This window comes from Eretmochelys imbricata, chromosome 1 (assembly GCF_965152235.1).
Source record: "Eretmochelys imbricata isolate rEreImb1 chromosome 1, rEreImb1.hap1, whole genome shotgun sequence".
Classification (NCBI taxonomy): Eukaryota; Metazoa; Chordata; order Testudines; family Cheloniidae; genus Eretmochelys; species Eretmochelys imbricata.
Window position 1 is genome coordinate 267,623,795 of NC_135572.1, and position 27,747 is coordinate 267,651,541.

At 43.0% G+C, this 27,747-nt stretch overlaps 1 protein-coding gene across 3 annotated transcripts in view; it reads left to right on the top strand.

The window, feature by feature from the left end:
* The first annotated feature begins 431 nt into the window (after positions 1-431).
* The window catches only part of ADSL (adenylosuccinate lyase), a 46,374-nt gene continuing 19,058 nt past the window's right edge, over positions 432-27,747 (top strand). The window contains exons 1-5 of one of the 3 annotated variants that reach the window (XM_077830372.1): positions 557-693; positions 12,955-13,024; positions 18,112-18,315; positions 19,867-19,911; positions 20,565-20,644. In XM_077830372.1, coding sequence (XP_077686498.1) covers positions 13,022-13,024; positions 18,112-18,315; positions 19,867-19,911; positions 20,565-20,644 — 332 coding nt within the window. In that variant the 5' untranslated portion in view covers positions 557-693; positions 12,955-13,021. Of the gene's footprint in view, positions 694-792; positions 811-12,954; positions 13,025-18,111; positions 18,316-19,866; positions 19,912-20,564; positions 20,645-27,747 lie in introns of those variants that run through there. The other 2 variants (XM_077830368.1, XM_077830378.1) reach the window with 2 other exon arrangements.

Here is a 27,747-nt window from a genome sequence, read left to right on the forward strand (position 1 = left end):
GGACCTGGAAACTGGATTAACGCCGCCACTGCCCCCGCCCCCATGTAGACAAGCCGCAGTGGGGCCGGACCCCTCGGTGGTAGCTCCTCCCAGGCAGGCAGAGGAGCCGCTGCTGGGGGCGGGCAAAGCCCAGCAGGAGACTCCAGGGAAGGCTATAGGGAGCAGAGGCAGCCCACCTCGGAGCCGGTAGCGCGGCCTGTCGCCCCTCTCCGGCCGCGCACCTGGACCGACCCTCAGCCGGTCCGCCTGGTTCGTAAAATAGGACGCACCGCCTCCGGGTTGGGGGCGCGGCGCCGCACTGACCTTCTGCCGTATTTCACGCTCGGAGGAGGACGAGGCTGTTTTACGACGCTCGCGCGGTCACGCTCTGCCCTCCCCTTTCTTCCGTCCTGACCTCCTGCCGCATTCCACACTTGGCGGGGCGGGGCGGGGCGGGGGCTCTTGAGCGGTTCTGCGAGTCCGACGTGCGGCCGGCGCGTGCAACGCCCGCTGAGGTGTCCTGTGGCTCGCGGGCCGCGGGGGAGTCGCGGCTGGGCCATGGCGGCGCCCGGCGCGGAGGAGGACCCGTTCGGCCGCTACCGCTCGCCGCTGGTGTCGCGCTACGCCAGCCCCGAGATGGGCTTCAACTTCAGCGAGCGGAAGAAGTTCGGCACGTGGCGGCGGCTCTGGCTCTACCTGGCCCAGGCGGAGAAGGTACCGGCGGGACCGAGCGCGGCCCCGGGACGTCTGCCCCGCGCGCGCTGTGGGGTGCGTGTGGCGGGGAGCCCGCGGGCCCAGCCCCACTGCTGGGGGTGCAGACGCAGCTGCCAGGTCCGCCCCACTCTCCCCCCTCCCCGGGGCGGGGTGCGCGTCCCTGTTTGACAGAGGGGGAAACTGAGGCACGCGGCGGTTCGGGGCCGGTCCCGGGGGCCCCGTGGCGGAGCCGGCGCTGAGGACTGCTCGCCCCGGGCGCTGTGTGCGGGACCCTGCTGCCGGGAGCGGGGGTCATGCGGCACGTGGAGGGCTCCTGGCCGGCCGCGCCCTTTAGCAGCAGCGCGGCTGGAGTTCCCTGACCGGGGGGCGAGGGAGGGGGAAAGCCCAGCCACACTCCTAACCGGGATGGGAGGGGGTGTCCGCTTGTCCTACGCTTTGGAGCTGGGTTAGAAGCAAAGAGGGCAGAATCTCCTAATCTTGGGGGATGGGATTAAGACAGAGGAAAGCCTGCGGACTGGGAGACTGACTCTCCCTGGGAGACGGGGGTGCTAACGCTGTAGCTGATTTTGGCAAGAGTGGGAAATAGGATCCCAATCTGGGGAAATGAGACGGTACCACAAATTTCAGAGTAGCAGCCATGTTAATCTGTATCCTCAAAAAGAAAAGGAGTACTTGTGGCACATTAGAGACTAACCAGTTTATTTGAGCATAAGCTTTTGTGAGCTACAGCCCACTTCATCAGGTGCATTCAGTGGAAAATACAGTGGAGAGATTTATATACATAGAGAACATGAAACAATGGGTGTTACCATACACACTATAACCAGAGTGAAGGAGTACTTGTGGCACCTTACAGACTAACCAATTTATTTGAGCATAAGCTTTCGTGAGCTTATGCTCAAATAAATTGGTTAGTCTCTAAGGTGCCACAAGTACTCCTTTTCTTTTTCGAATACAGACTAACACGGCTGTTACTCTGAAATCTGTAACCAGAGTGATCAGGTAAGGTGAGCTATTACCAGCAGGAGAGAGGGCGGGAGGGGGGAAGACCTTTTGTAGTGATAATCTAGGTGGGCTATTTCCAGCAGTTGACAAGAACATCTGAGGAACGCTCTGGGAAGGGGGAGGAATAAACATGGGGAAATAGTTTTACTTTGTGTAATGACCCATCCACTCCCAGTCTTTATTCAAGCCTCAGTTAATTGTATCCAATTTGCAAATTAATTCCAATTCAGCAGTCTCTTGTTGGAGTCTGTTTTTGAAGTTTTTTTGTTGAAGAATTGCAACCTTTAGGTCTGTAATCGCATGACCAAAGAGATTGAAGTGTTCTCCAACTGGTTTTTGAATGTTATAATTCTTGACGTCTGATTTGTGTCCATTTATTCTTTTACGTAGAGACTGTCCAGTTTGACCAATGTACATGGCAGAGGGGCATTGCTGGCACATGATGGCATATATCACATTGGTAGATGCACAGGTGAACGAGCCTCTGATAGCGTGGCTGATGTGATTAGACCCTATGATGGTGTCCCCTGAATAGATATGTGGACACGGTTGGCAACGGGCTTTATGGCAAGGATAGGTTCCTGGGTTAGTGGTTCTGTTGTGTGGTGTGTGGTTGCTGGTGAGTATTTGCTTCAGGTTGCGGGAGCTGTCTGGAAGCAAGGACTGGCCTGTCTTCCAAGATCTGTGAGAGTGATGGGTCGTCCTTCAGGATAGGTTGCAGATCCTTGATGATGCATTGGAGAGGTTTTAGTTGGGGGCTGAAGGTGATGGCTAGTGGCGTTCTGTAATTTTCTTTGTTGGGCCTGTCCTGTAGTAGGTAACTTCTGGGTACTCTTCTGGCTCTGTCAATCTGTTTCTTCACTTCAGCAGGTGGGTATTGTAGTTGTAAGAATGCTTGATCTTGAGATCTTGTAGGTGTTTGTCTCTGTCTGAGGGGTTGGAGCAAATGCAGTTGTATCGTAGAGCTTGGCTGTAGACAGTGGATTGTGTGGTGTGGTCTGGATGAAAGCTGGAGGCATGTAGTTAAGTGTAGCAGTCGGTAAGTTTCTGGTATAGGGTGGTGGTTATGTGACCGTCGCTTATTAGCAGCGTGGTGTCCAGGAAGTGGATCTCTTGTGTGGACTGGTCCAGGCTGAGGTTGATAGTGGGATGGAAATTGTTGAAATCATGGTGGAATTCCTCAAGGGCTTCTTTTCCATGGGTCCAGATGGTGAAGATGTCATCAATGTAGTGCAAGTAGAGTAGGGGCACCACAAAGGAGACCTTGGCTGACTGGGAAGGATGCAGGGAGAGAAGCCAGATTCTGGTTTCCAGAGGTGGTTTTCTTCACCTTCACACAACTTTCCAGCTTGGTCTGGTTGTACACAAAACTAATGCAGGGAGCTAATGACTGAAGTTCAAATCCTTCTATGTCATAATAAACTACAGAGGTGTTGGCAAAAGTTAATGTGTACATTGCCCACCCAGATTAAAACCAAGATTGATCCTAACGCTCCACCATTCTTTTACTCTTCACTGCACGATTTGCTGCGAAGGTGATCTGCAAAGTGAGAAGGGGGAGAAATGGATTTGTGCCCTGATTTGCATCTTTATGCTGTATAAAGAAGGCCTGAAAGTTGTTTTTCTGCTGATATTTTTCATGAGAAATCTAGGCAAGGACAGTCTTTGAGAACCGAAGAGCTAGTGAACAATGACATCACTTGAGCAAGGGAGAAGAGATTTTTATTCAGACCATTTAACGTATTTTTAACATCTATTTAATTTTGATGACCAGCATTTTAGTTTAAAGGAAGCCTATATCAAAGATGCAGCACCTTCACCCTATCAATTATTATGTTAGAGCTCACAATAAACATCCTTGCAACCTCTCAGGGGTTCTCCAGCAAAAGCAGGGAGACCTGATTATTTTTGATTATTCTAAGCTAAGCAGAGAAAAACATAAGCAAAAAAACCCATCTTTCAGGCCAGCTATATACATAATTTTAAAAGGGCACAAGCCTAACTTCATATGTAGTTCTATGCAGGTGGTCATCTGTACTGCAGCATGGTGTGTTTTTCAGAAAAGAGGTTATTAACCAGGCTAACAAGCTGTAACTTTTTGTATTCCCTGCACTCCTCCTGAACTCTCCATGCCTCTGTGAAGTTAGTTTCATAAAGCTACTATAAACAGTTCTTGAGGAAGGAAGAGTTTTATCTTCTGAGCCCTTCTTCCATTAGTGAGCTGTTTGCCTGCCAGGTGACTTGGCTGACCTGGAATATTCTAATAAATGTCCTCACCTTGGTGTAAATCTGTGCCATATGCAGTCATTAAAGTGATCCTCAGCCTATGGCTCTTATGGAGCCCATATTTCTGGGATTATACTAATCTTGGGCAGAGTGAACAGAATGCTCATCCCAGGAGTGCTTGCCACATTGCCTGATACATACACAGTAGTACAGTGAAATTGAAAGAATAAATTGTTGATGCTAGGACCTCATCCTATGAGTCCAAGCACTTAGAACATGGAAATTGAAGGAAGAGGAGACTTACTCCAGGCTTTTTCCTAGTAACCCTGAGGGGGAGTGGTTGGAAAAGACAGACTGTGCTGAATGAATTTGCAGCGAGCCAAGACATTAAACAATCCTAAAAATGTAGGACTGAAAGGGACTTCAGTAGGTCACCTATTCCAGTTCTCTGCACTGAGGCAGGAGTAAGTGTTGTCTAGACCAGCGGTTCTCAAACTTCATTGCACCATGCCCCCCCTTCTGACAAAAATTACTTTGACCCCAGGATGGGGGTGTGACAGGTTGGATCAGAGAAACCCCTTGAGTCTGCCAACTGATGTGCCAAGACTACTTCTGCCCCTGCTTTCCCTGCCAGCTTGGGACTCCAGCACTCCGTCTTGCTGAGCCAGACGCGCCAGTCTGCTGCAACACAGACCCAGGGTGCCCCAAAGCTGCAGACTTAACTGAAAGCAACTTAAGACGTGTTCCTGTCTTTAACATTCAGATGCCCAACTCCCAATGGGGTCCAAACCCCAAATAAATCCATTTTACCCTGTATAAAGCTTATACAGAGTAAACTCATAAATTGTTCGCCCTCTAAGACTGATAGAGAGAGATGCACAGTTGTTTGCCCCCCCCCCGCCCCCCCCGGTATTAATACATACTCTGGCTTAATTAATAAGTAAAAAGTGATTTTATTAAATACAGAAAGTAGGATTTAAGTGGTTCCAAGTAGTAACAGACAGAACAAAGTGAATTACCAGGCAAAATAAAATAGAACACGCAAGTCTTTGTCTAAGAAAACTGAATACAGATAAAAACCTCACCCTTAGAGGAATTCCAGTAAGCTTCCTTTTACAGACTAGTCTCCTTCTAGTCTGGGTCCAGCAATCACTCACACCCCCTATAGTTACTGTCCTTTGTTCCAGTTTCTTTCAGGTATCCTTGGAAGTGGAAAGGCTCTCTCTTTAGCCAGCTGAAGACAAAATGGAGGGGTCTCCCACAGGCTTAAATAGACTTTCTCTTGTGGGTGGAGACCCCCTCCTCTCTCCTATGCAAAGTACAGCTACAAGATGGAGTTTTGGAGTCACATGGGCAAGTCAAATGACCATTCATGACTCAGAACTTAAAGGTAGCAGTCATGGCTCTCACGCTAGCTTGAACATCCTCATGTAGACTTCTTATGTGGAATGGCGCCTCCCAAGATCGATTTTTCGTGAGAGCTTCTTGATTGGGCACTTAATTTGTACGTTCCTTTCTGAAGAAGCTGACCAAATGCTTTACTAAGGCTACTTAGAAATCAAGCAAGTGCATAGCCAATATTCATAACTTCAAATACAACAATGACACATGCATACAAATAGGATTAATAGATTCAGTAGATCATAACCTTTACAGATATGTTACATGACATATGTAGCATAAAACATGTTCCAGTTATGTCATATATACATTCATAAGCCTATTTCCTTAAAGTCTTACGGGGGCACCATCACAGGGGGACCGAAGCCCAAGCCCATCCTAGCCCTTCCACCCTGGTTGGGTGGAAGGGACGGACACAAAGCTGAAGCCCAAGGGCGTCTGTCCTGGGCAGGGAGCATGTAACCTTAGGGCCCCTTCCCAGGGCGGTGGGGCTCAGGCGTTGGCTTCGGCTCTAGGCACCACAAGTCTAACGCCAGCCTTGGCAACCCCATTTAAATGGGGGTCTTGATTCAGTTTGGAGTCCCGACCCACAGTTTGAGAACCCCTGATCTAGACCATCCCTGACAGGTATTTGTCTAATCAGTTCTTTAAAACCTTAAATGACTGAGATTCCACAATTTCCTTACATAATTTGTTCCAGTGCTCAGCTACCCTTACAATTAGGAAGTTTTTCCTAACATCTAACCTACATCTCCCTTGCTTCAATTTAAGCCCATTACTTCTTGACCTGTCCTCAGTGGTTAAGGAGAACAATTTATCACCTTCCTTTATAACGACCTTTTACATACAGCGGACTCTTGCTAGAGCGCGCATCACTTTAGTGTGGATTCGCAGTGATGGATCCCAAATTTAAATATTTAAATTAAATTGGGATCCATGGTAACACGGTCCCCATGTTAACGCGGTACTGCGCATGGATCTCGAACCCTGCGTTCTAGCAAGGGTCCGGTGTACTTTAAGGCTGTTTTCATGTCCCACCCTCAGTCTTCTCTTCTCCAAACTATACAATTTTTTCAGTCTCCTCATGGGTTTCTAGACCTTTAACCATTTTTGTCACTCTCCTCTGGACTTTCTCCAGTTTATTAATCGAGTGGAAGAATTACTTCTCGTGTCTTGCTTGCAACAATCCTGCTAATACATTCCAGAAGGGTGTTTTCTTTTTTTGTAACAGTATTACATTGTTTGCTCATATTTAGTTTGTGATCCACTATAACCCCCAGATCCCTTTCTGCAGTATTCCTTCCTAGACAGTCATTTCCCAATTAGTATTTCTGCAATTGATTATTCTTGCCTAAGTATAGTCACTTTAAATTTGTCTTTATTGAATTTCATCCTATGTAATTCAGACCATTTCTCCAGTTTTTCAAGATCATTTTGAATTCTATTCCTGTCTTCCAAACTGCTTGCAACCCCTCCCGGTTTGATATAATCTGCAGACTTTATAGTGTACACTTTATACCATTATCCAAATCCTTTATGAAGGTATTGAATAGAACTGGACCCAGGACAGATCCCTGTGGGACTCCACTCGATATGGCCTTCCAGCGTGATTGTGAACCTTTGATAACTATTCTCTGAGTAGAGTTTAGAGTAGAGTAGAGTTTACTCACCATGTAGTAAGGTTCACCCATCTTATACCATCATTACTTAGCGAGCATGTTTGTATTGATACATGACAAACACACTGGAACACAAAATTTGCAGTGGAGTGTTAAGTCAACACTCAAACTCTGCAGTTGGCTGGCTGTTTTGTTCACTGTTATGGTGGCTCTCCAGTTTTGCAGGGCAGAGGATTGTTGCACTAGAGCAGAGATAGTCAATTATTTTTTGTCAAAGTCCGAATTTCTTGACCAAGGTATATCCAAGGTCCAGTCTCCAGAGAGAGCTTTTTTCATACTGCAATAACAATAATGACAATAATAACTAAATAAAAAAGATTTCATGGGCCATTCAAAAGTATCTGGTGGTTTGGATTGGCCCACGGTCCACCTGTTCACTACCCCTGTACTAAAGTGTGAACAGGCAATGCACAGTCTCATTATCGTGTCCCCTTTCTGCTCCTGGGACCATGGCACTGTTTTGTTGCCTCATCACTCCTTGAGGAGAGGGTGCCTACATCAAAATATATATGCATTAAATGGGCACCTTACTCTAAAGTGTCAGGTACTGGACATAGTCAAAGCTGAGATCCTAAAGGCAACTGAATGAGCCAGTGGCTAGGGCCCTGTGAAATCTGCATTAATGCGAACGTGGGCGGAATCAAAACAATAACAGACTCCAGCGTGCTGTGTGTTTTTTAAAAATAAATAAATAAAAATCTGGCATTATATAAAAAATAGATGCTTGGCAGTAGAAAATGAAGCTTGATGAAACCTACTTGCACAAATTTTGTACCATGTGGGAATTTTCAAAGACTCGTGTGTACACACAATGAGAATGCTTTTTCACCTTTCACCACCACTGTAGGTTAACTGACTGTTGCTTAGACACGTGGCCCGCTACTACTAGTGCGGTTCCCCCCCACGGTTCAGTACACGATTTAGCATGTCTAAAAGGCATTCTACAATTGGAAAATGCTCATCCAAAAAGCTAAGAAACATTATGCTGACACCAAAGGGAAGAGCTAGTCAGTTTCCCTAATGACATCTATGAATCGGGCAGTATGATGATCTGAAAATGCGGTCAACATACAATAGACTGGACCTGAAAAGATACCTGCAACGATCATCTAATGTCAAAAAACCATCTGAAGAATCGAGCCACATATGACTAGAATCATTGAGATTCTCACTCTCTACAGAGAACAATTGCAGACAGTATGAAATCTGCAGATGCCAGAGGGGAGTTTGTTGAAGATTTTGTTGTGGTCTGTGCTGAGGCTGATATCTCATTGGAAAAAATGACGACGCTTCCATGTGTCCTCTTAAAACACTGCCGGAGGGATCGGGGAGTGGGAATTGTCTGAAAATGAAGCGGCACATTGGCAGTTTAACCTGCTGTGTGTTTATCAGGAGCACATGGTGGCATTGCTGGCCAAAATCCATGGGGAAAAGATTTCCTTAGTGATCGACGAGACGACAAATATCAGAGTGCAGTGTGCTAAATATAGTCATAGGTATATGTTTTTTATTTTATTTTACTATGATAGATACTTAAGTAGATGCTTTTTTATAATGTGTGTATTGACCTTTAGGAAAATCTTTTATATTTAGAAAAGACTAATCACTTCTGTGATTTAAAGTACAGATAATTTAAGAAAAAAACATTTACGATGCTATGACCTCTTAAAATAGTCCTTAAAAAAAAAAAAGTACCACATTAGAATTTGAGCTATTCTATAAAAAATACTTATTTAATTTTATCAAGCACTTCGTATTTAATATGCATGAGGAAATTAAATTCTGTATTGCAATGCACCTGTAATATTTATTTTAAAAAAATCTTTTTAACATTAAATGATACTATAATGATGTTGAAGCTGGATTTTTTTTCCATTACTGAATTTTAAGTTTGTTTAATGAACTCCTCCACTGACAAACAAGTCGAAAAATTATGACCACAGAATGTATTTTTTGTTTCAGGTGTTGAAGGTCAGTACTATTTGACTGATGTTATAGTCATGGAGAGCTGCAACACTCCACATTCTCACAGGCTGTTCTGGTGTCAATGATTAGGAACCAGTTCACCACACTAATGTTTGGGCAGTTGTAACTGACAAGGCAGCATACTGCATCAAAGCATACAGAGAAGCACTGACATGTGTCATGCCCAACAGTGTACATGTGACATGTCTGTGTCAGATAGATAATCAGTCTGATAAGTGAGATGTGGCTGCATTGTCACTTCTTTAGCGATGTGGCATCTTTCATTACTTGGATGAAATCTGCCTTCTTCAAAAAGTCATGCAGAAAATGAAGATGGGTTGCTTTTCTTAAGTCCAAAGGTGATGTGCACACCACGAAGGTCCCCCTGAAGCAGTACATATAAGATGAAATAGCTGGTTTCAAGCAGTAAAATATCATGCAGATCACACTGATCTCTACAAGGACATTTTTGAAAAAAGAAGTCATTAGCACAGGCTGTGACAAACCTTTTGGCATTACTTAGCAGTCAGGAGAAATCAGACTTGCTGACACTTAAGACAGCTTTCATATCTGAAGCTTTCCCCAAACTGATAACACCCCTGACCATCTTTGATGGTACCCACTGCCCTACAGCTGTTTCAGCTTTCAATATTATGGAAGACATGGGGTTTCACTTGCTTTCTGGAACAGACAAAACTTGGGGGTTTGGTGAAGAAACTGAAAGACTCTTGGATGACTTCTCCATAAGAGAGAAGAAAAATACCCTGGACAATATGGATGAAACCTATCAGCTTGCTTTTAACAAATTCCAAACACTGAGATGTCCATCCAGCAAAAGACGTGTATTGACAGGCAGATTCCAGCCACGCAACACAACATTGATCAGTACAGCAAGCTACCACCTTTTGCCCACTCCTCATCAGAACTGTATGAACCAGTGGCTTGTGTTTCTGCGCAACACTCAGAATGAGCACATCCCAGATCCACTGGATCTTTGTTCCTTCATACCCTTCCAGTAAGCACAAGTGCCTAGAGTAGCAGAGGTTGCCCTACCTTAGATTTTCCTCCCTGTCAGCTCTCTAGACGCGGCTAGAAGCTATAGTAAATATAAAAATCTACTTACAGACAAGAGGGAATCACTTTCTGAGGCAAACACTAAAAGGATAACCATAATTTACCACAATGGAGATGTCTGCTGGAGATGGCAAAAATGTTATTTAAGTTTGTCAATTTATAATGCTACTCACCAATAAACAGTTGACTGTGAAATTATTTAATCCAATTTGAAATTAATTTAAGCATTCTTTCAGAATATAGGAGCTTGAAAGTAGCAAGTTTAAGTTAGAATGGCAGCAATGACTGCTGCAAGGATGGATTATTTTATGTTTAGTGCATGATTTTTATTTTTTAATCAAATGTGATTTTAGTTAAATTGACACTGTTACAGGCTCTTACTTCTGTGTACTTCTTGTGTTACTGTACAGCAATGTAAGTGGTCATATGACTGCTACTTTAAAAAGTGATTTAAAATGTTACTTTTACTGTGTAGTGTATATCTGCAGGATGTTTTGTTTAAATTGTAGGGTTTTTTTTTGTAAAATCCATTTTCCCCATTGCAATCTAATACTGAAAATTTCTATGCATTTATAATAAGGCTACTTAATAATGTAGCAAACAATTTTAATTAAAAACATAGAATTTTTTTAATGGAAAAAAATGAAATCCAAAAATAATAAATCCCAAAATCCACAATAATAAAATGGATTTCATAGGCCCCAAGTGGTCTCATCCAGTATTGTAGGTGTCGTACTAGATTATATGGGCAGTTATATGATGTGGTGTTACTGTATGAGCCTTGAGTTCATGCATGGATTTCTGCAATTGAGGACAGAACAGACCACAAACTTTTAGAGGAGTTGATAATATTTGACACTTTGTGTTCAAAGCATAGTAGAAGCATGAATCCCCACATCACCTCTGTGCAGTAGATAATTAATTATCACCATTTTTACTGCTGGAGAATGAAGTGAATTATATGACTTGCCCAGGACCAGAAAGCAAGTCAATGATAGAGCCAGGATGACATCTCAGGACTCCCAAACCTTGTGCTTATGGGTTTCCCTGTCTTCCTTTCTCTCTGCCAGCTCTCCCTTTTTCTTCTGCCTTCTCAAAATAGAATTTTGTTTCCAGTGAGTAGGAGTTGTCCTGTGATATCTTGAGCACTCTGGCCCCACTGGGAGGAGGGAGACTTTTATTTTTATACATGTGTTCACATTCCTGAGGAGTTACAGCCTTATGTTGTCAATCCTGGACTGGAAGTGGAGTGGGAGTTAGCCACACTCAGCACTTGTTGGCTCGGTCATTGGTGAGTCGCAGACTGTTAGACATAATCACAAGCAATTTCCTCTGCTCTCCATCATGGGAAATGTGCAGTATTTCTAGTTAGGTGCCTGTAACAGGAGACAACTGATGGGGAAGTGAAGTGTGGGAAACGCACATCTTTAAGAATACAGTACTGTTCAGAAATCTCCAAGCAAGGACTTACTTTCCCCACCAGCAGACTACCACTGGGAATGTTAAAATGCCAATAATGATCCTGGGGACCCAGCCTACCCTTTGCTAACATGGCTCATGAAACCATATAACAGCCACCTCGACAGCACCTAGGAGCACTTCAGCTTCAGGCTCAGCAGCTGCAGAATGACAGTTGAATGTACCTTTAGTCATTTGAAGGGTCGCAGGCATTGTCTACTTACAAGATTAGACCTCTGGGGGGGAAAAAGATCCCAATGCTTATAGCTTCCAGCTGTGTGCTGCATAATATCTGTGAAGCAAAGGGGGAAAAGTTTACCCCAGGGTGGAGGTGGAGTGAATGGCTATCTGCTGAATTTGAACAGCCAGATACAAGGGCTATAAGAAGAGCTCAGCACGGAGCTGTGTGGCTCAGGGAGACTTTGAAAGACCATTTTAATGGGGGCCAAGGTAGTGTGTGTTGCTCTACCTGGCCTTGCTCTTTTGCAGCCCAGTATGAATCTTGTAGTGAGTTCTGTATGTGTAAGAATGTAACATTGCCAATGCACATATTAATATTGTCTGAGAATGATGGTGTGGGTTCTGTGACAAAATGAAGTAATAGGAAATTGGTGGGTGTCACACATGTTCTGCACCAGCCAGCATATTTTGTGAACTCAAAAAGTTGATTTTATGTTCCAGAAAACAGAATTTTATTTTGCAACATGAACCGGGGGGAAAAAATTAGAGCTTTGTGTTCCCTTAATTTATTAAGTTCTATAACTTATGAACAGTCAGGTACACATACACCGACCGTGTCTTTCACAGTTTGGTGTATGTGCGGCTGTGATTGTCTTTAAATTCCCGCAGATTGGATTGGTAGGGGGTAATGCAGGTTCCCTGATGCCATGTGGAATGTTGAGGGGTGGTGTAAGGAGGTCCCAACATTGAGTTGTCTATGGGTTGCAGATGGAGGCGAGCATCTTCTGGAACATGTCATCCTGAGTCCTCTTCTTTTTCCTCCTTATCTGGCTTAGATGTTCTGTAGGTGTGGAGGGGAAGACTCTGGCTTTGTGTACGCTACCTCGCTTTTAGCGACACAGTTGTGCTGCTACAGCCATGCTGCTAAAAGCCGCACAGTGTAGCTGCTGTTTGTTGGCAGGAGAAAGCTCTCCTGGCAACAAAAAAACTTCCATTCTCCATAAGCGGCAGCAGTTTTGTCGCTCTCCTGCCAACAAAGCGCTGTTAACACTGGCACTTTTCATTAGTAAAACTTTTGTCATTTGGGGAGATGTTGTTTTTTAACACCCCTGAACGACAAAAGTTTTGTCGACGAAGTTCCAGTGTAAACAAAACCTCTGAAGGCCACAATACCAGTAGCTGCAGACACAACACACGGGGTACCATTTTCAGTGTATTCACAACGGAAATCAAACTGTAGGATACTGAACTCACTCCCCTTGATCCCCACAAGGTGTAAGCACTTCATTCTCACTTCTCCTTGGGATTGATACAGCCCTGCACCAGTCACAGCACCAGCCATGGTGAGTATGGCTCTCAGGAGGGAAGGGGTGGGCTTGTATAGGGCAATGGAACTGAATACTAGCACCATTTTCCACCCCCAGTGGTGATTTTAGCTGATATCTCACTCCTGAGGATAACAGAGGCAGCTGCTGCTGGTGTCTGTGGCACCTGGGTCTATATGCTGGTAGCCTGTGTATGGCAATCTTGACTCTACGCTGGTTGGAGAGGTGGTGTTAAGTTGTCATAGTGGAGCAGTTACACTGGTGGGAACAAAATTTTAAGTATAGGCACAGGCACAGCTAGGTCGGTGTTTGTGGGTGTGCAACAGGAGTGTTTCACGTGGCGCTGCCCTTATCTTGAGTGCTTGCTTTTTTTTTTTTTGGTAACAATTGCAACTGTTTCCTGAGGTTCGTTTCTCTCCTCTCTGTGGGACTGTCTCTGCTCTCATGCCGTGACTGGCTTTTCCATGTGGGTCAGATGTTTATGAGCACAGGAGTCTGGATGGATGAATCTTCCCAATAACTATTTCTGGAGATGAGACTTGAATAGCAGTATTCCTTCCCTAGTAGAGTAAAATACACCAGTGATATTAGCTGCTTATTACATCATATTGCTTACAGAATTATCTGTGTGCTATGATGCAGAGTTATGGCCATGTAGCCATATGTCTTGGTGACAGCACTGTGGGGCCAAGTAACTCTCTTGTTGGGTCTGGATAGTCAAGATGCTATTGCCCTTCCTGAAGCATATTGTTTTTAGTTCCATTTTGGTAGTAATTAGCTAATGGGTTCTCCAGGAAATCCCTCTGCCTCACCAGCTCTCCCCTCTGGGTTCAATAATACTAGATCCCCATATCTCAAAACACTTCAGACAGCTGGATTCCTCCTCCTGGAAAGAAAACAGCTTTTAAAATGCTGTGTACCATTGGAGCTTTCTGACTAGTTAGGGGTTTCTGACATTCATATTTGTTAAATGCAGAAAAATTACATTAATCTTGAGATCTTCAATTAACAAGTCAGTTGATTCAAAAATTAAGACTTCTGCATCTGAGTTACATCTGCTAGGTTGCAAATAAGGTACTATGTGTAAAAAGATAGAAAGTTAAGAGCATAATCTGTTATGTCAAATATTTCACAATCCATGGGAAATGGCTCAAAAGTGTATTGCAAGCTTGAGTCCTCTAGGTTACACCCCAGGGTTGAGAAACAACAAATATTTAACAAAATCAGGAGTTCTAGAAACCAAGCAGGACTGAATGAAAAAACATCTTTCATAGATTTAAGCCAGAAGGGACCTTCACGTTAATCTAATTTGACCTCCTGCACACTGCAGGCCACAGAACCTCACGCACCCACTCCTGTAGTAGACTCAGAACATCTGGTTAATTTACTGAAATCCTCAAATCATGATTCAAAGACTTCAAGTTACAGAGAATCCACCAGTTACATTAGTTTAAACCTGCAAGTGATCTGTGTCCCATGAAGCAGAGGAAGGCAGTTAGGTTTTTTGCCCCCACTGATCCCTGTGGAAGCCTGTCCCAGAAGTTCACTCCTCTGATGGTTAGAAATTTTCATCTAATTTCAAGCCTAAACTTGTTGATGGCCAGTTTATATCCATTTGTTCTTGTGTCAACATTGGCACTTAACTTAAATAACTCCTTTCCCTCCCTGGTATTTATCCCTCTGATGTATTTAGAGAGAGCAACTATATCTCCCCTCAGCCTTCTTTTGGTTAGGCTAAACAAGTCAAGGTCTTTGAGTCTCATCTCATAAGGTAGATTTTCAATTTCTCTGATCATCGTAGTAACTCTTCTCTGTACCTGTTCCAATTTGAATTCATCTTTCTTAAACACCGGAGACCAGAATTGCACACAGTATTCTAGATGATGTCTCAGTGCTTTGTATAATGGTACTAACACTTCCCTGTCTCTACTGGAAATATTTTGCCTGATGCATCCTAGGACTGCATTAGCCTTTTACACGGCCACATTGCACTGGTGGCTCATAGTCCTCCTGTGATCAACCAGTACACCCAGGTCTTTCTCCTCCTCTGTCGCTTCCAATTGATAAGTGCCCAGTTTATAGCAAAAATTCTTGTTAGTCCCAAGTGCCATGACCTTGTACTTTCCCTTGTTAAATTTCATCCCATTTCTATTACTCCAGTATTCAAGGTCATCCAGATCTTCTTGTATGATATTCTGGTCATCCTCCATATTGGCAAGTTCTCCGAACTTTGTGTCATCTGCAGATTTTATTAGCACACACCCATTTTTTGTGCCAAGGTTATTATAAAAATGTTAAATAAGATTGTTCCCAAGACCAATCCCTGAAGAGCTCCACTCCAGCCTGACAGTTCACCTTTCAGTATGACCTGTTATAATTCCCTATTTAGCTAGTTCCTTATCCATCTTTCAATTCTCATATTAATCCCCATCTTCTCCAGTTTAACTAATAATTTCCCAGGTGAAAATTTACTGAAATCCAGATAGATTAAAACTATTGCATTTCCTTTGTCGAAAAAAAAATCCGTTATCTTCTTGGTGATCAGGTTGGTGTGGCATGATCTACCTTTTGTAAAACCATGTTGTATTTTATCCCAATTGCCATTTAGGCTATGTCCTTAGCTACTTTCTCTTCCAAAATTTGTTCTGAAACCTTGCATACAATTGAGGCCAAACTAACAGGCCAGTAGTTTCCTGGTCATATTTTCCCCCTTTCTTAAAACTCGGCACTGTATTAGGTACTGCAGTCACAGGGTCTGACCCCCAAGTTTACAGATTCATTAAAAATTCTTGCTATTGGGTTTGTAATTTTGTGTGCCAGTTGCTTAAATATTCTTGGATGGCAATTATCTGGGCCCCCCAGTTTAGTTCCATGAAACTGTTTGAGTTTGACTTCCACCTCAGATGTGGCAATTTCTACTTCCATATCCTCATTTCCATTAGTCACCCTGCTACTACTCCTAAACTCCTCATTACCCTTATTAAAAACTGAGGCAAAGTATTTGTGTTGGGCCATGCCTAGATTATCTTTAATCTCCACCCCATCCTCAGTGTTCAGCCAATCCCACTTCTTTTTTCTTTTTCTTTTTCTTTATATGGCTATAGAACCTTTTACTGTAAGTTTAATTTCCTTTGCAAGGTCCAACTCTGCTTGGCTTTTGGTAGTTCTCACTTTTTCTCTATACTTTCTGACCTCCAGCAGGTATCTTTCCCTGCTGATCCATCCCGTCTTCCATTCTTTGTAGGCTTCTGCTTTCTCCTAATAACCTGTTTGAGATCCAGCTTAGGTTGCATCCCTTCCTTATGAACTTTTTTCCCTTTTTTGGGTGCAGGCTTCAGACAGTTTCTGAAACTTTGACTTAAGGAAATAACTAGGAATTACTTTCCTTCTCTGCTGCTGCCCTGCCACAGATCCATTTCTGTCCTGTCCCAGCTGTCCCTCTGCAGTCCGTTCTTTCCTCTCAGTCCTTCACCAGGAGCAGAGCTTGATGCATCCTCAGGCAGAGCACCATCCACTACCAGCAAATCCTTCTAACACTCAGACTTCTCTGTTTAGTGCCTCCATGCAAACCAGCTGTGAGTTCTTGCTGTGATTCAAGGTTTTGCTGCCCCAAAGAGTTGTGGGATTTGGATGAGTCCCAAACTGTGGGTGGATTTTGGGTCCCAGATAGGAAAGGTTGAAAATCACTGAACTAAAAATACAGTGTATGAGCAGTGGGGCTGAGTTATTGTTGGTCTCAAATCCTTATCTTTTGATTATCCTGAGATGTGTTTAATCCAGCACTGAAGTTGAGAATTCAGTGTGTTTTGTTGCATTAATTCTCTCACTAAAAGGAAAGAGCTGCAGGACAGTGCCAGCAGGTGCCATTTTGCATAAAAATGGAAGTACTGTTCAATTAGGAGAACCTATGTTCTTAACCTTGATAACTTGCACAATTCCATGTTTGAGATTTGTACAAAAGAATAATTGTGTAGACCAGACAATAAGGAATATAGCAAAATACTATCTGCCAGCTCAGACTGTGGGACATGCACTTTTGCACAGTTGAAACATACAGTTACATATGCGCATGTGCAAACACCTAGCTTTAAACCTTTTAACTTTAAAGGAATGATATCAACTTGCCAGCTAGTTAGTTTTGTGGATTCCTGCTAACTCTTGTGATTTATTATATTTTCCCCATTTTAATTTTCCCCTGTTGCTGTATGAAAGATGCACACAAACAGAATGGGAATCCAACTGCCTAATTATACATCTTTAAACTATAGTATTCTAAGGTATTACTTGTAAAACATAGTAGGTAAAATAACTTTTCAAACAAGTGTAATTTTTTAAAAGTAGCTGTCCCTCTAAAATGACTTTGATTTTTTCGAGCACAGCCTAATGGCTGTTCCGCATGGAATACTAACAGTCTGCCAAGTCTGAAATCTGCTACTCCAGTTTTATGTAAATTAAGTGTGTGGCGGGGGGCCTGGGGAAGTGTAGCAATATTTTTTTCAAGTGGAAAATGTGTCCTATTTTCCTCACTTGCCTAAGACAAGTGACTGAACTGATTTACCCCAACTTCCGAGACATTTTAGTTTTGAGCTAAGATGAGGTCTACGAAGGAAAACATTTCAGAAAGTTACAAGCAACATGAAATAGAGGGCTTGGTACTTAAATAAAGCAAAGGTTCCCAAACTGTGGACAACTGATGGTCTGCAAAGTTTTTCTGGCAGGTTCACAAGGTGATGCTTCTCCTTTCCAGCCACTAAACTGCGTTAAGAGAAGCTATGATACATTACTTTCCTGAAAGTGCTTTTTCCATGACAGCAATTGCTGCTATTGTCACAAGGATGTTATGTAATTGTGGCTCGGAGGGGAATGGTGACCAAGGGACGCTAATAAATAGGCTATCCTACTGAAAAAGTTTGAGAATCTCTGAACTAAATCATTTGCTACTACCGTCCTATTATGTGGCCTTTTACTCACAAGAATATCTAATTGACAATCCAAGAGGAGTTATATGGGGATAAAGTGTGTATTGCTTCTGTCTCCATCTGGTTTGGGCTCTTTCTGTCAGAGGGAGATAGCTTTTTTGTTTTTGCTTTTTTTCCCCCCTTCAGTCACTGGGACTGCCTATCACAGATGAGCAAATCCAAGAGATGGAAGCAAACCTGGATAACATAGACTTCAAGATGGCAGCTGAGGAGGAGAAGAGGTTGCGTCATGATGTGATGGCTCACGTGCACACCTTTGCCCACTGTTGTCCAAAAGCTGCTGCTATCATTCATCTTGGAGCCACTTCCTGCTATGTGGGCGATAACACGGTAAAACAATACTCTGAGTTTGTTCTCTAGAGAGCTGCACAGAACCCACCAAATGCTGCTCACTTGACAGTTTAAAATCAACTTACTTTTAAAAATAAAATCTCCAAATAGAATTTTTTGAAAATTTTATTTAATTTTACTTCTGGAGCTAATTCCCCCTGTTCCAATCTCATTAGAGACTATTTTAGTCAGTGCTAGCTGGAGTTCTAATTCTCCTAAACACACCTACAGCTGTAGAGCAATGCTGTACTCTTTTGGCATGAAGCAAGATCTATCCTCAAACAACAGCACTTGTGTGTCATCTGTTGCTTTAAACTAGGGAAACTCACAATCATGTGAGTTGCGCAAAGAAAAAAAGTCTGCATGACCTGTTGGTCATGCCAGTTGGTCACCAGTTCACGGATTTGAGAAATCAAGGCCACTTTTGACATATGCAGATCATGAGCTTTCAATTGTTATATGGAAAATCTGGATTGTTTCAGTAGTAGAAGAGCTATTCAGGGTCAATAGAATGGGTAAGAATTTTATATAAAAACCCCACACACAGTGTCCTGCTCTTCAGCATTTGCTTCTGTCAAGGGTTTGGGGGTGGCCTGTACAAAATTAATACAAAATAGTAAAGAAGGACTTGTGGCACCTTAGAGACTAACAAATTTATATCAGCATAAGCTTTCGCGAGCCACAGCTCACTTCATGGGATGCATTCAGCAATGAAGTGAGCTGTAGCTCACGAAAGCTTATGCTCAAATAAATTGGTTAGTCTCTAAGGTGCCACAAGTCCTCCTTTTCTTTTTGTGGATACAGACTAACACGGCTGCTACTCTGAAACCATACAAAATAGTGTTATTCCCCAGCATGTTGCTGTCTTCCCCGACCCCTCCCAAACTCATCACAACCACTGTTGTTCCTTTTGTTCAATGAGACTTGGTAGTGCAGTTTTGCTCTTCTCCTGTGGCAGTCCTGCATTTTGCCTGGATTTTAGCAGCTTGGCAGCTGCTTTTCCCATGCCATTTGGACTCAGTTATATTTGATTGCGCCAGAGAAGGGAAAAGGAAAGCTCTACTGGACTAGCCAGCCTTTTTGAAGTGAAGTCTTGAAACAGCCCTGTAGATCTGTGGCAAGTAGTGCCTGCATTTCCATATGGGGTTGTTAGGATTTAGTCTCATTCCCTTGGGGTACTAGGAATTCTACAAAAGCATGATTTCCACCCAAGAGGGTTGAAACAGGATTCATGTTGCTCTGCAGGCCCCCTTCTGGCTGATATAGAAGCAATGACATTGATGGACCCTGACAAATATCCAGTCCTGCTTGGCTTAAAGAAGGTCCCTCTTTTACAGCGTTTTGATTCAGGAAAGTGTGAGTTTTAAGATGAGAAATGGAGAGGCTCTTTCTTGGAGATTCCTTGGGAGGGAAGAGCAGTTTAATTATCCATGGCAGCTGTGTGTTCAGAGAGGCCAGAACCTACCTCTCCCTCCCACAAATGAGAAAGGGGAGTGAGCAGGTTGCTCTCAAGCAGAGCTGAACTGAACTTTCTTTACTTGTTCCTTCCAGGACCTGATTGTTCTCCGCGATGGGTTCAACCTGCTGCTGCCCAAGGTGAGAGAGAAGTGGTGTGCGCAACATCCTGCGGGTGGACACAGCTGATGGCCTCTGGGTGAATGATGTTTATCCTAGTTGGTCTCTGGGTGGGTGCTGGTGAGGTGGAGTTCCTCTGGGACTTGGACACCCAGGAAAAAGTGGCTGACTACTGTGGCGTGGGTGAGCGGTCCTTAGCTCCATGTGATCTCTTGCCTCTCCCCAGCCTCCCCCAAGGCCTCTTGATTCCTGAGGGGTTGTATGGAAGTGGGAGGGTCTGTTGAGCCGGAAGTGGCTTCATTTTACTTGTCCGAGTCCTGGAAAGAGAGAACTAAATGGTTAACCACTCACCCAGCAGGTGCTGGTGGAGGTGGTAAACAAACTGGACTGGCCATTGTTACAATCTGGTGTAACCATTCCTGTGTGTCTAAGTTTTACAGAGAGCAAAACTTGTGCATACAACCTCAAGTGACATAAACATGAAGCTTCATAGTGGCTGTAGAAATTGATCTGTTAAGTTGTTCTATGCTTCTTAATCCGTTCCCCACCACTATCATGCTTAAGCATGTGTCAGTGCTGTGGCAAGACAGTTCAAGGTTCTCTTGTAACTTCTCTCTACATTGCAATTCCTTTTCTGACTCTGACTGTTTTTTCCCATCCCCCACTCTCATCAGCTCGCCACGGTGATTAGCCGGCTCGCTGATTTTGCTGAGCAGTATGCTGCCTTACCTACCCTGGGTTTCACTCACTACCAGTAAGTAGCCCAAGAACTTTTCCTTTAATTTCATAGTCTACTTGTTAGATGGAGGGTGCTGCTGCTGCCAGTTCTCACATTTCTTCCCCACCCCCACCCCCCGCCCCGGATCAGTTGAGCTCTCTACCCTATGTCTCAAGATCCAGCAGCACTGAGTTTGAAAAAGCAATAGAATACTTGTCTCCTTTTACACTAGGCAACGGAACCGCAGCTGTCTGCAGTGGCTCCCTTTGAACCTGTGCTAAAAACAATGTAACTGCTAATGTAAATGGTAACAAAACCACTGTTACAGAAAGCATGGTTGGGACTTGTGCTTGGATGCCAAGTTCCTGAGACACTTCCTGTCTATACTGTCACTTAATCTGTTTTCAGTTCAAAACAGCAGTTCAGAAAAACCTATTGCTAGCAGCTGTTTGATTCCTTAACGTAGAGAGGACTTCATATGAATGAGGCTTGCTTCTGCAAATTGAACGTGGTTCAATCATGTTATAACTACAAGACCTGTCAATTCTCATGTTTCAAGGCAGGGTGGATAAAAATCAATGCTTTTTTTAAAAAAAAAAAAAATTAATTTGTTTAAATTATTTTTCTTTTTAATATAAAATGTTTAATATAAATGTGTTTAAGCTTAAATTTATTATAGTCTCTTAAAACATTTAAATAAATACGCTGAATCCATGACCCACTTTGAGTTAGACTGCTTCTCTATATAAAGAAAGAATCTGGGGGGGAAGGAATTTAACTTTTGAGGTTAATAAATATGGCACAGTAGGTCATGTACTGTATTAAGGGCTTGATCCTGTGGGGGATCCAGGAGCTGTGCTACTGAGTGAAGAGACTTGACAAAGTTATCACAGGCATTGGGCCCAGCCTCTGACTCCAGGAGACACCATCATGTATCTCATCAGGCTTATCCGCTGAACCCATCTGGGTGGTTTCAAGCTCCTACTTTATAGCTTCTCCACACCTGAGCTTTGGCTCAGTTCTCAAATTATGAATATTTATACTCCAACTACCAGCTCATGGAAAAACACTGATCTGCCTAATAACTACCAGCCCTTGCTTCTGGATGGTTCTGGGCACTTCAGGTAAATGGCCTTGCTCTGTCGACTTGCATGTGCACATGGACAGATACAAACAGAAATCCATTAACTTCTCAACTGCCTCCCTCTCTGTCTCTAAACAAATAAAATACTGCAGTGCAACAGGCACATAGGTTATGTTACAAGAAGTCTTGGATTGTTATTTCTTTTGTTTTTCTGGGGTAGGAGTAGGGTAAGTGAGATATGTAACGAGAGAAGGAGCAGAGTATGCAACCAGAAAGACGCAACACTTGGCAAAGTAGGACTCTGGGAAGAAGGGGCAACATTCTTCAGTGTAGCTTCTAGTGTTGATTTTAACACCTAGGAACTGGAGGGGGAAAAACTGCCATGGCTGCAAGTTCTAAAAAAGAACCTGTTTGGGAATATATTTCAAGAAATTCCTGTACCTCTGGGTAAAAAAGTAACTCATGGCAACTGTGAATGGTGCAAGAGAGATGCAAGGCCTACTTGCCAGAATAAAACAACATTATGAAAATTGCTCCTCAGAAGACAGTGACTTTGAAGATGATGTGCTTGAACAATCTGGATCAGCTGGTTAGTAAACTTATTTTTGCACCATTTTTTGGGCTGCCTTCCATGTCTCACTATGCTAATAATGATAACTTAGATTATTGTCATAAATTTGTGTTTTTGGTGGATTACTTATGAATTTCAAAATGTTTATTCAAAATATGATTGGTATGTTAGTTTGTTGTGGGAGTGTTTGTCAATTAAATTTTTACTATTACTACTGGACTTTAGAAATGATTTTTATTGTTCCGTATAATCAAATATCCTAGGTGAAGATTTCCTCTTTAAAAGTAAAGTTTTATTCGTCATTTATGAATTTTAACATTTAAAATATGGTTTTTTCCCAAGTTGTTTGGTATGTTGCTAGAGATAAGGGTTTAAATAGATTAAGATTTGTATAATTGACTAATTGTTTGCCCTGTAAAACTGAGTTTAGAATAAATATCATTTAAATGGTGGTACAGACAGCTGCAGTAGGAGAAAAATCTTTCATTTACAATCTTTTTAAAGCAGTGCTGTTAGTAATAACGAGTGAGTGAGGGTGACTTTTTTTACCTTTTGTTTCAGGGTCCCTGCTTAGACATAAGGAGTTGTGAATGTCCATCATCTGCAATGTCCATAATTTCAGTGTCATCTGCTGTTACCACCAACAGTGCTGCAACTAAACATACTTCAGACAAAAAGAAAAGGAGTACTTGTGGCACCTTAGAGACTAACCAATTTATTTGAGCATAAGCTTTCGTGAGCTACAGCTCACTTCGTCGGATGTTGAGCTTATGCTCAAATAAATTGGTTAGTCTCTAAGGTGCCACAAGTACTCCTTTTCTTTTTGCGAATACAGACTTACACGACTGTTACTCTGAATACTTCAGACAGTAAATTAACTGCATCAAAACATGCTTTCTTCATCATAATCCAGTTAAGAAAGGCATGAATTTGCAATCAGGACCAGCAAATTCCAGGAAGACTCCATAAATGAAAAGATTGCACAGTTTTCCCTTTCATGTTGTTCAGAACAAATATTTCATTGACGTGGTTCAATCATTACAAATATGGTACACTCCATCTAGCAGAGCAGACATTGCTGAAAGGTGATTGTGAGAAGGACATTGAACAGTGTGCAAAAAACAATGATGGGGAAATTAGTTAATCTGATGCATGGAACAGTGTACACAGTGCTCCAGTAATATGTGCTTATATGACAACAGAGATAGGGTTGTCTCTTACAGAAACAATTGATACAGCAGGAAATGCCCATGCAGCAAATACTTAAAAGAAGTAGCAGTAAAAGCTATAACAAACTGTGAACAAAAATTCAAGTGTCAAGTATGTAGCATTGTCACAGGCAATGAGGCAAATGTAGCAAAGATGAGAAGAAATCTAGAAGATAGTGATGGGAATCTGAAACTTATGACACATGGGTGTGCCGTGCTCATTTGATGCATCTTTTAGCTAAAGAGTTGCATACAACTTCAAGAATAAAGGAAAAAGTAGTTAAAGTTGCAAAATGCTTCCATAACAACCACTTTGCTCCAGCTTCACTGAAGAGAATAGAAGCATTTAAACTAATTCTCCCTCAAGATGTATGATGGAAGTCAGTGATTGACTGTTTTGAGCTGTTTATTTAGAACTAGCCTATTCTAAAGATAATTTTGTGAAGAAAATTGAGACAAAATAGATGGAACTCTCACAGCCAAAGTATTCAACATTGGACTAAAAGGAAATGTAGAAGATTTGATAAATATACTGAAACCTATTTTCATAGCCTTGGACAAACTACAGAAAGATTGCTGCTGAATTGCTAATGCTGTTAAAATTTGGAAAGAACTTTGAGATATTGAAGAAAGAAATACCCAGCACCAAAATTAAATTTTAGGCAGTAAATCGGATGGATCAAGCATTTACTCCACCTCATTTTCTTGCCAGTATTCTCAACCGAAAGCACCAGGTAGATGCCAGGCTGCTGAAGAAGATGCTGCTATGACATGAGCATTGAATAATCACCCATCAATCTTGCCAACCGTAATAAATTTCAGGCCTGGAAGTGAACCATTCAAGCAGTACACGTTTTATGATGCTTTAAAGAAAGTTACACCATTTAACTGCTGGAAGTCACTAGCTAAGCACCTGGAACCAGAGTCTGTTGAAGCGCTAAATCAGCTTTTGACATCAGTAGCCTCTTTTGCAGGCACAGAGAATATGTTCTTCCTTTGGACTAATTCATTCAAAGTTGAAATTGATTGGGAGTTGAAAAAGCAGAAAAAATTGTCTCTCTTCCAGTCTAGGAATAAAAATGAGGAGGGAGGGCATAAAATTTACTAGTTTTAAAAGTTTGAAGGAAAGCCTAAGTAACTTAGCAGACTGTTATCTCATTTTCAAGAGACTTAGACTGTGTCTGCACTACAAAGATAAGTCAACCTATGTTAGGTCGACTTAAAACCCCCGCATTAATTACTGCAGTGGCTGATGGCCACACTATCCTCCTTGGATCTGTGCTGCGCGCCTTCACCGGGAGCGCTTCCACCGACCTAAGAGGAGCAGTGTAGGGATCTGAGAGCCTGGTCTAGAGATCTGAAAGCCTGATCTCAGCTCCACTGGGAGCCTGGCTGCCCCACAGGCAACCGGCAGGCTGCCGCCTCCCCGTTTCTCACCAGGAGTGGGAGGGAAGCCACCGGGGACTTCTCACCCTGTTCCCTGCTAGGAGCAGGAGGGAAGCCGCGTCAGGCTCCGCCGTGATATTGACAAGAATGACAGCTAACAGCCACTCTAAGGAACGCAGACACTGCATTGCCTTAACTACACGGACGTAAGCCCTGCACCTCTAGTTGAGGTGGTTTTATTATGTCAGCATAGCAGGGGAGTTACATTGGCAGGAGGAGCATTTCGGTGTGTACACCTCTACGGTTTTGTCAACAAAAGCTGACTTCTCTCAACAAAACTTGTGTACTATAGACAAGGCCTAAGGCGAGTAGTAATTTAAGCTCCAGTCACTTTCACTTAGGTATATTTGAAAACTTTCCCAGGCTGACTTGAAATACTCAGCTTAATTCACTGGCCACAATTAATCCCTCTATTCCTTTAGTACATCATTTGGTTGTAAATGTGAAACGTGTTTTGATAAGAGAAGTTTATATATCCAAAACATTTAAGGTTTTCTTTAATTTAAATTTTATATGCTGTTTGTTTGTTTAAACCAGTTACCATCCTAATGCAGCTTGACACAAATCATGAGCAAAAAGTTAAGCATCTAGTACAGAGGTGGGCAAACTACGGCCCATGGGACCCTCCTGCCCAGCCCCTGAGCTCCTGGCCCGAGAGGCTAGTCCCCAGCCCCTTCCCTGCTGTTCCCTCTCCCCCGCAGCCTTAGCGCACCACGCCACCGGCGCAATGCTCTGGGCAGTGCAGTTGCAGAGCCGCGGCCTGACCCGGTGCTCTGGGTGGCACGGATGTAGCACCACTAGCCACCGGTGCTCCAGACAGCGTGGTAAGGGGGTGGGGCGGTTGGATAAGAGGGCAGGGGAGTTTGGGGGTTGCAGTCAGGGTCGGGGGTGTGGATAGGAGACAGGGCGGTCAGAGGGCAGGAGTCCCGGGGGGGACCAATCAGGAATGAGAGGGGAGGGTTGGTGGGAGGTCCAGAAGTGGTTAGGGAGTAGTGGATGGGGCAGGAGTCCCGGGGGAACCGACGGGGGGTGAGAAGCAGGGGGGTCAGATAGGAGGCAGGGGCTGGGCCACACCTGGCTGTTTGGGGAGACACCGCCTCCCCTAACTGGCCCTCCATACAATTTTGGAAACCCGATATGGCCCTCCGGCCAAAAAGTTTGCCCATGCCTGATCTAGTAAATAAGCAATATATCACTTACTATTTTCTATCATACTAAAAATTTATAATAAGAATCTGAAAATATTTGTTTTGCTTAAATAAACATATATAGTTATAGTGTCCCCTCCTAGGTAGCAAAAAGATGTACTGAACATGGTGTAAAGGCTCTATTTAGTTGTAAATCATGTTTTAAAGGCTATATCAACCAATGAGAATGCACCTTTCTTTAGAAAATAACTGAAGTACAAATGGAAAAGTTGATTAAAGTTGATAATTTAAATTGAAGCTTTCTACTTGGTGACTTAAATTGCTGATTTAAATCAATGCACCCTGTTCTAGGGCATAAGCAGATTACTCTCCGGAAATATTTCTCCCATATTATAAGATTGACACAAATCATGAGCAAAAAGTTAAGCATCTAGTACAGAGGTGGGCAAACTACGGCCCGCGGGACCTGGCCCGTGGGACCCAGCCCCAGATACAACATTCTGCATCATGGAAGGTTTATGCCTTTTCTGTGGTACATCTGGCATTGGCTACTGTCAGGGGATTGGATTGTTCTAGAATGGCAGTTTCTCTCTGTTGCTCTAGAGAATATGGTTCATTCAAGAAGAATCAAGATCTGGACAAGAATGTTGCTGAAAATGTGGGTTAATCTGCTGCTGCCAGGGACGGCAGTTGTTTACTTTCAGGACTTTACACTATGGACCTTGATTTAAATCTTATTTTTCCACTAGTGGATGTGGTGTGGGACAGCAGAGACGGGGAAGGTTAGGACACTTCGTACCCAGATCTAATGTCCTTATTGCATAGGATATCACTCCTGAAGAAGAGTGAAGAAAGCATCAATCCAAGTGTGACCCTAAGAGCCTCTTTATACTAACTGGCAAAGGGCACCCTCAGCACACTGTGGTCAGAATATTTAGCCAGTGTCTTTAAGGTATCATATAAAAATTGGTGACACACTGGTCATGAATATAATTGTGCAATGTACATACGTTTTATGTATAGAGCTATGTGTGTATGCTGGAAATAAGTTCTTGAAATATGTTTTGGAAGCAGTGAATAAACAAATCTGCCTTCAACAAAGGAATGTGGATCTGCCTGGCTTGATTACAGGCAGATGACAATGCAAGTACATTTACATATAAGGTAAACAAAGCAATCAAGCTAACAAGTGGTGGTGGACACAGCCTGGTGAGCACATTGAGGAACACAGGAAAGTCTGAACCCCCAGGAAGGTTTCTTGGCTCTTCAGGCAGTGACAGTAGACTTTGGGAAATACAAGGAGAGCAAAAAGACATTCTATTTATCCATCACATAGGGAACAAAGGGGATAGCAGTCTCTGATTCTGTTAACTTTGGATCCTTCTGCTGAAAGGGCTGGAGATGCTGGTAGCTTGATGTAAGTGAGAAAGCTGTTTGGACAAAGATTATAGCTTGCTAAAATTGAGTCTTGGACACTGAAAAGCATGTTTTGTTTGTAACCATTTCCTTGTTTTTTCTACTTAGTATCACTTAAATCTCTGTTCTTCTTATTAATAGCTTATAGTAAAACTAATAAGTTTCTCAGTGCTTTCACATTAAGGTAAAGAGTGTCTTTGGTGAGTATTGGTGTATGTATGTCATCGCTGTCCTTGAACATCAGAACTAGGAAAGGGCCAGTGTGA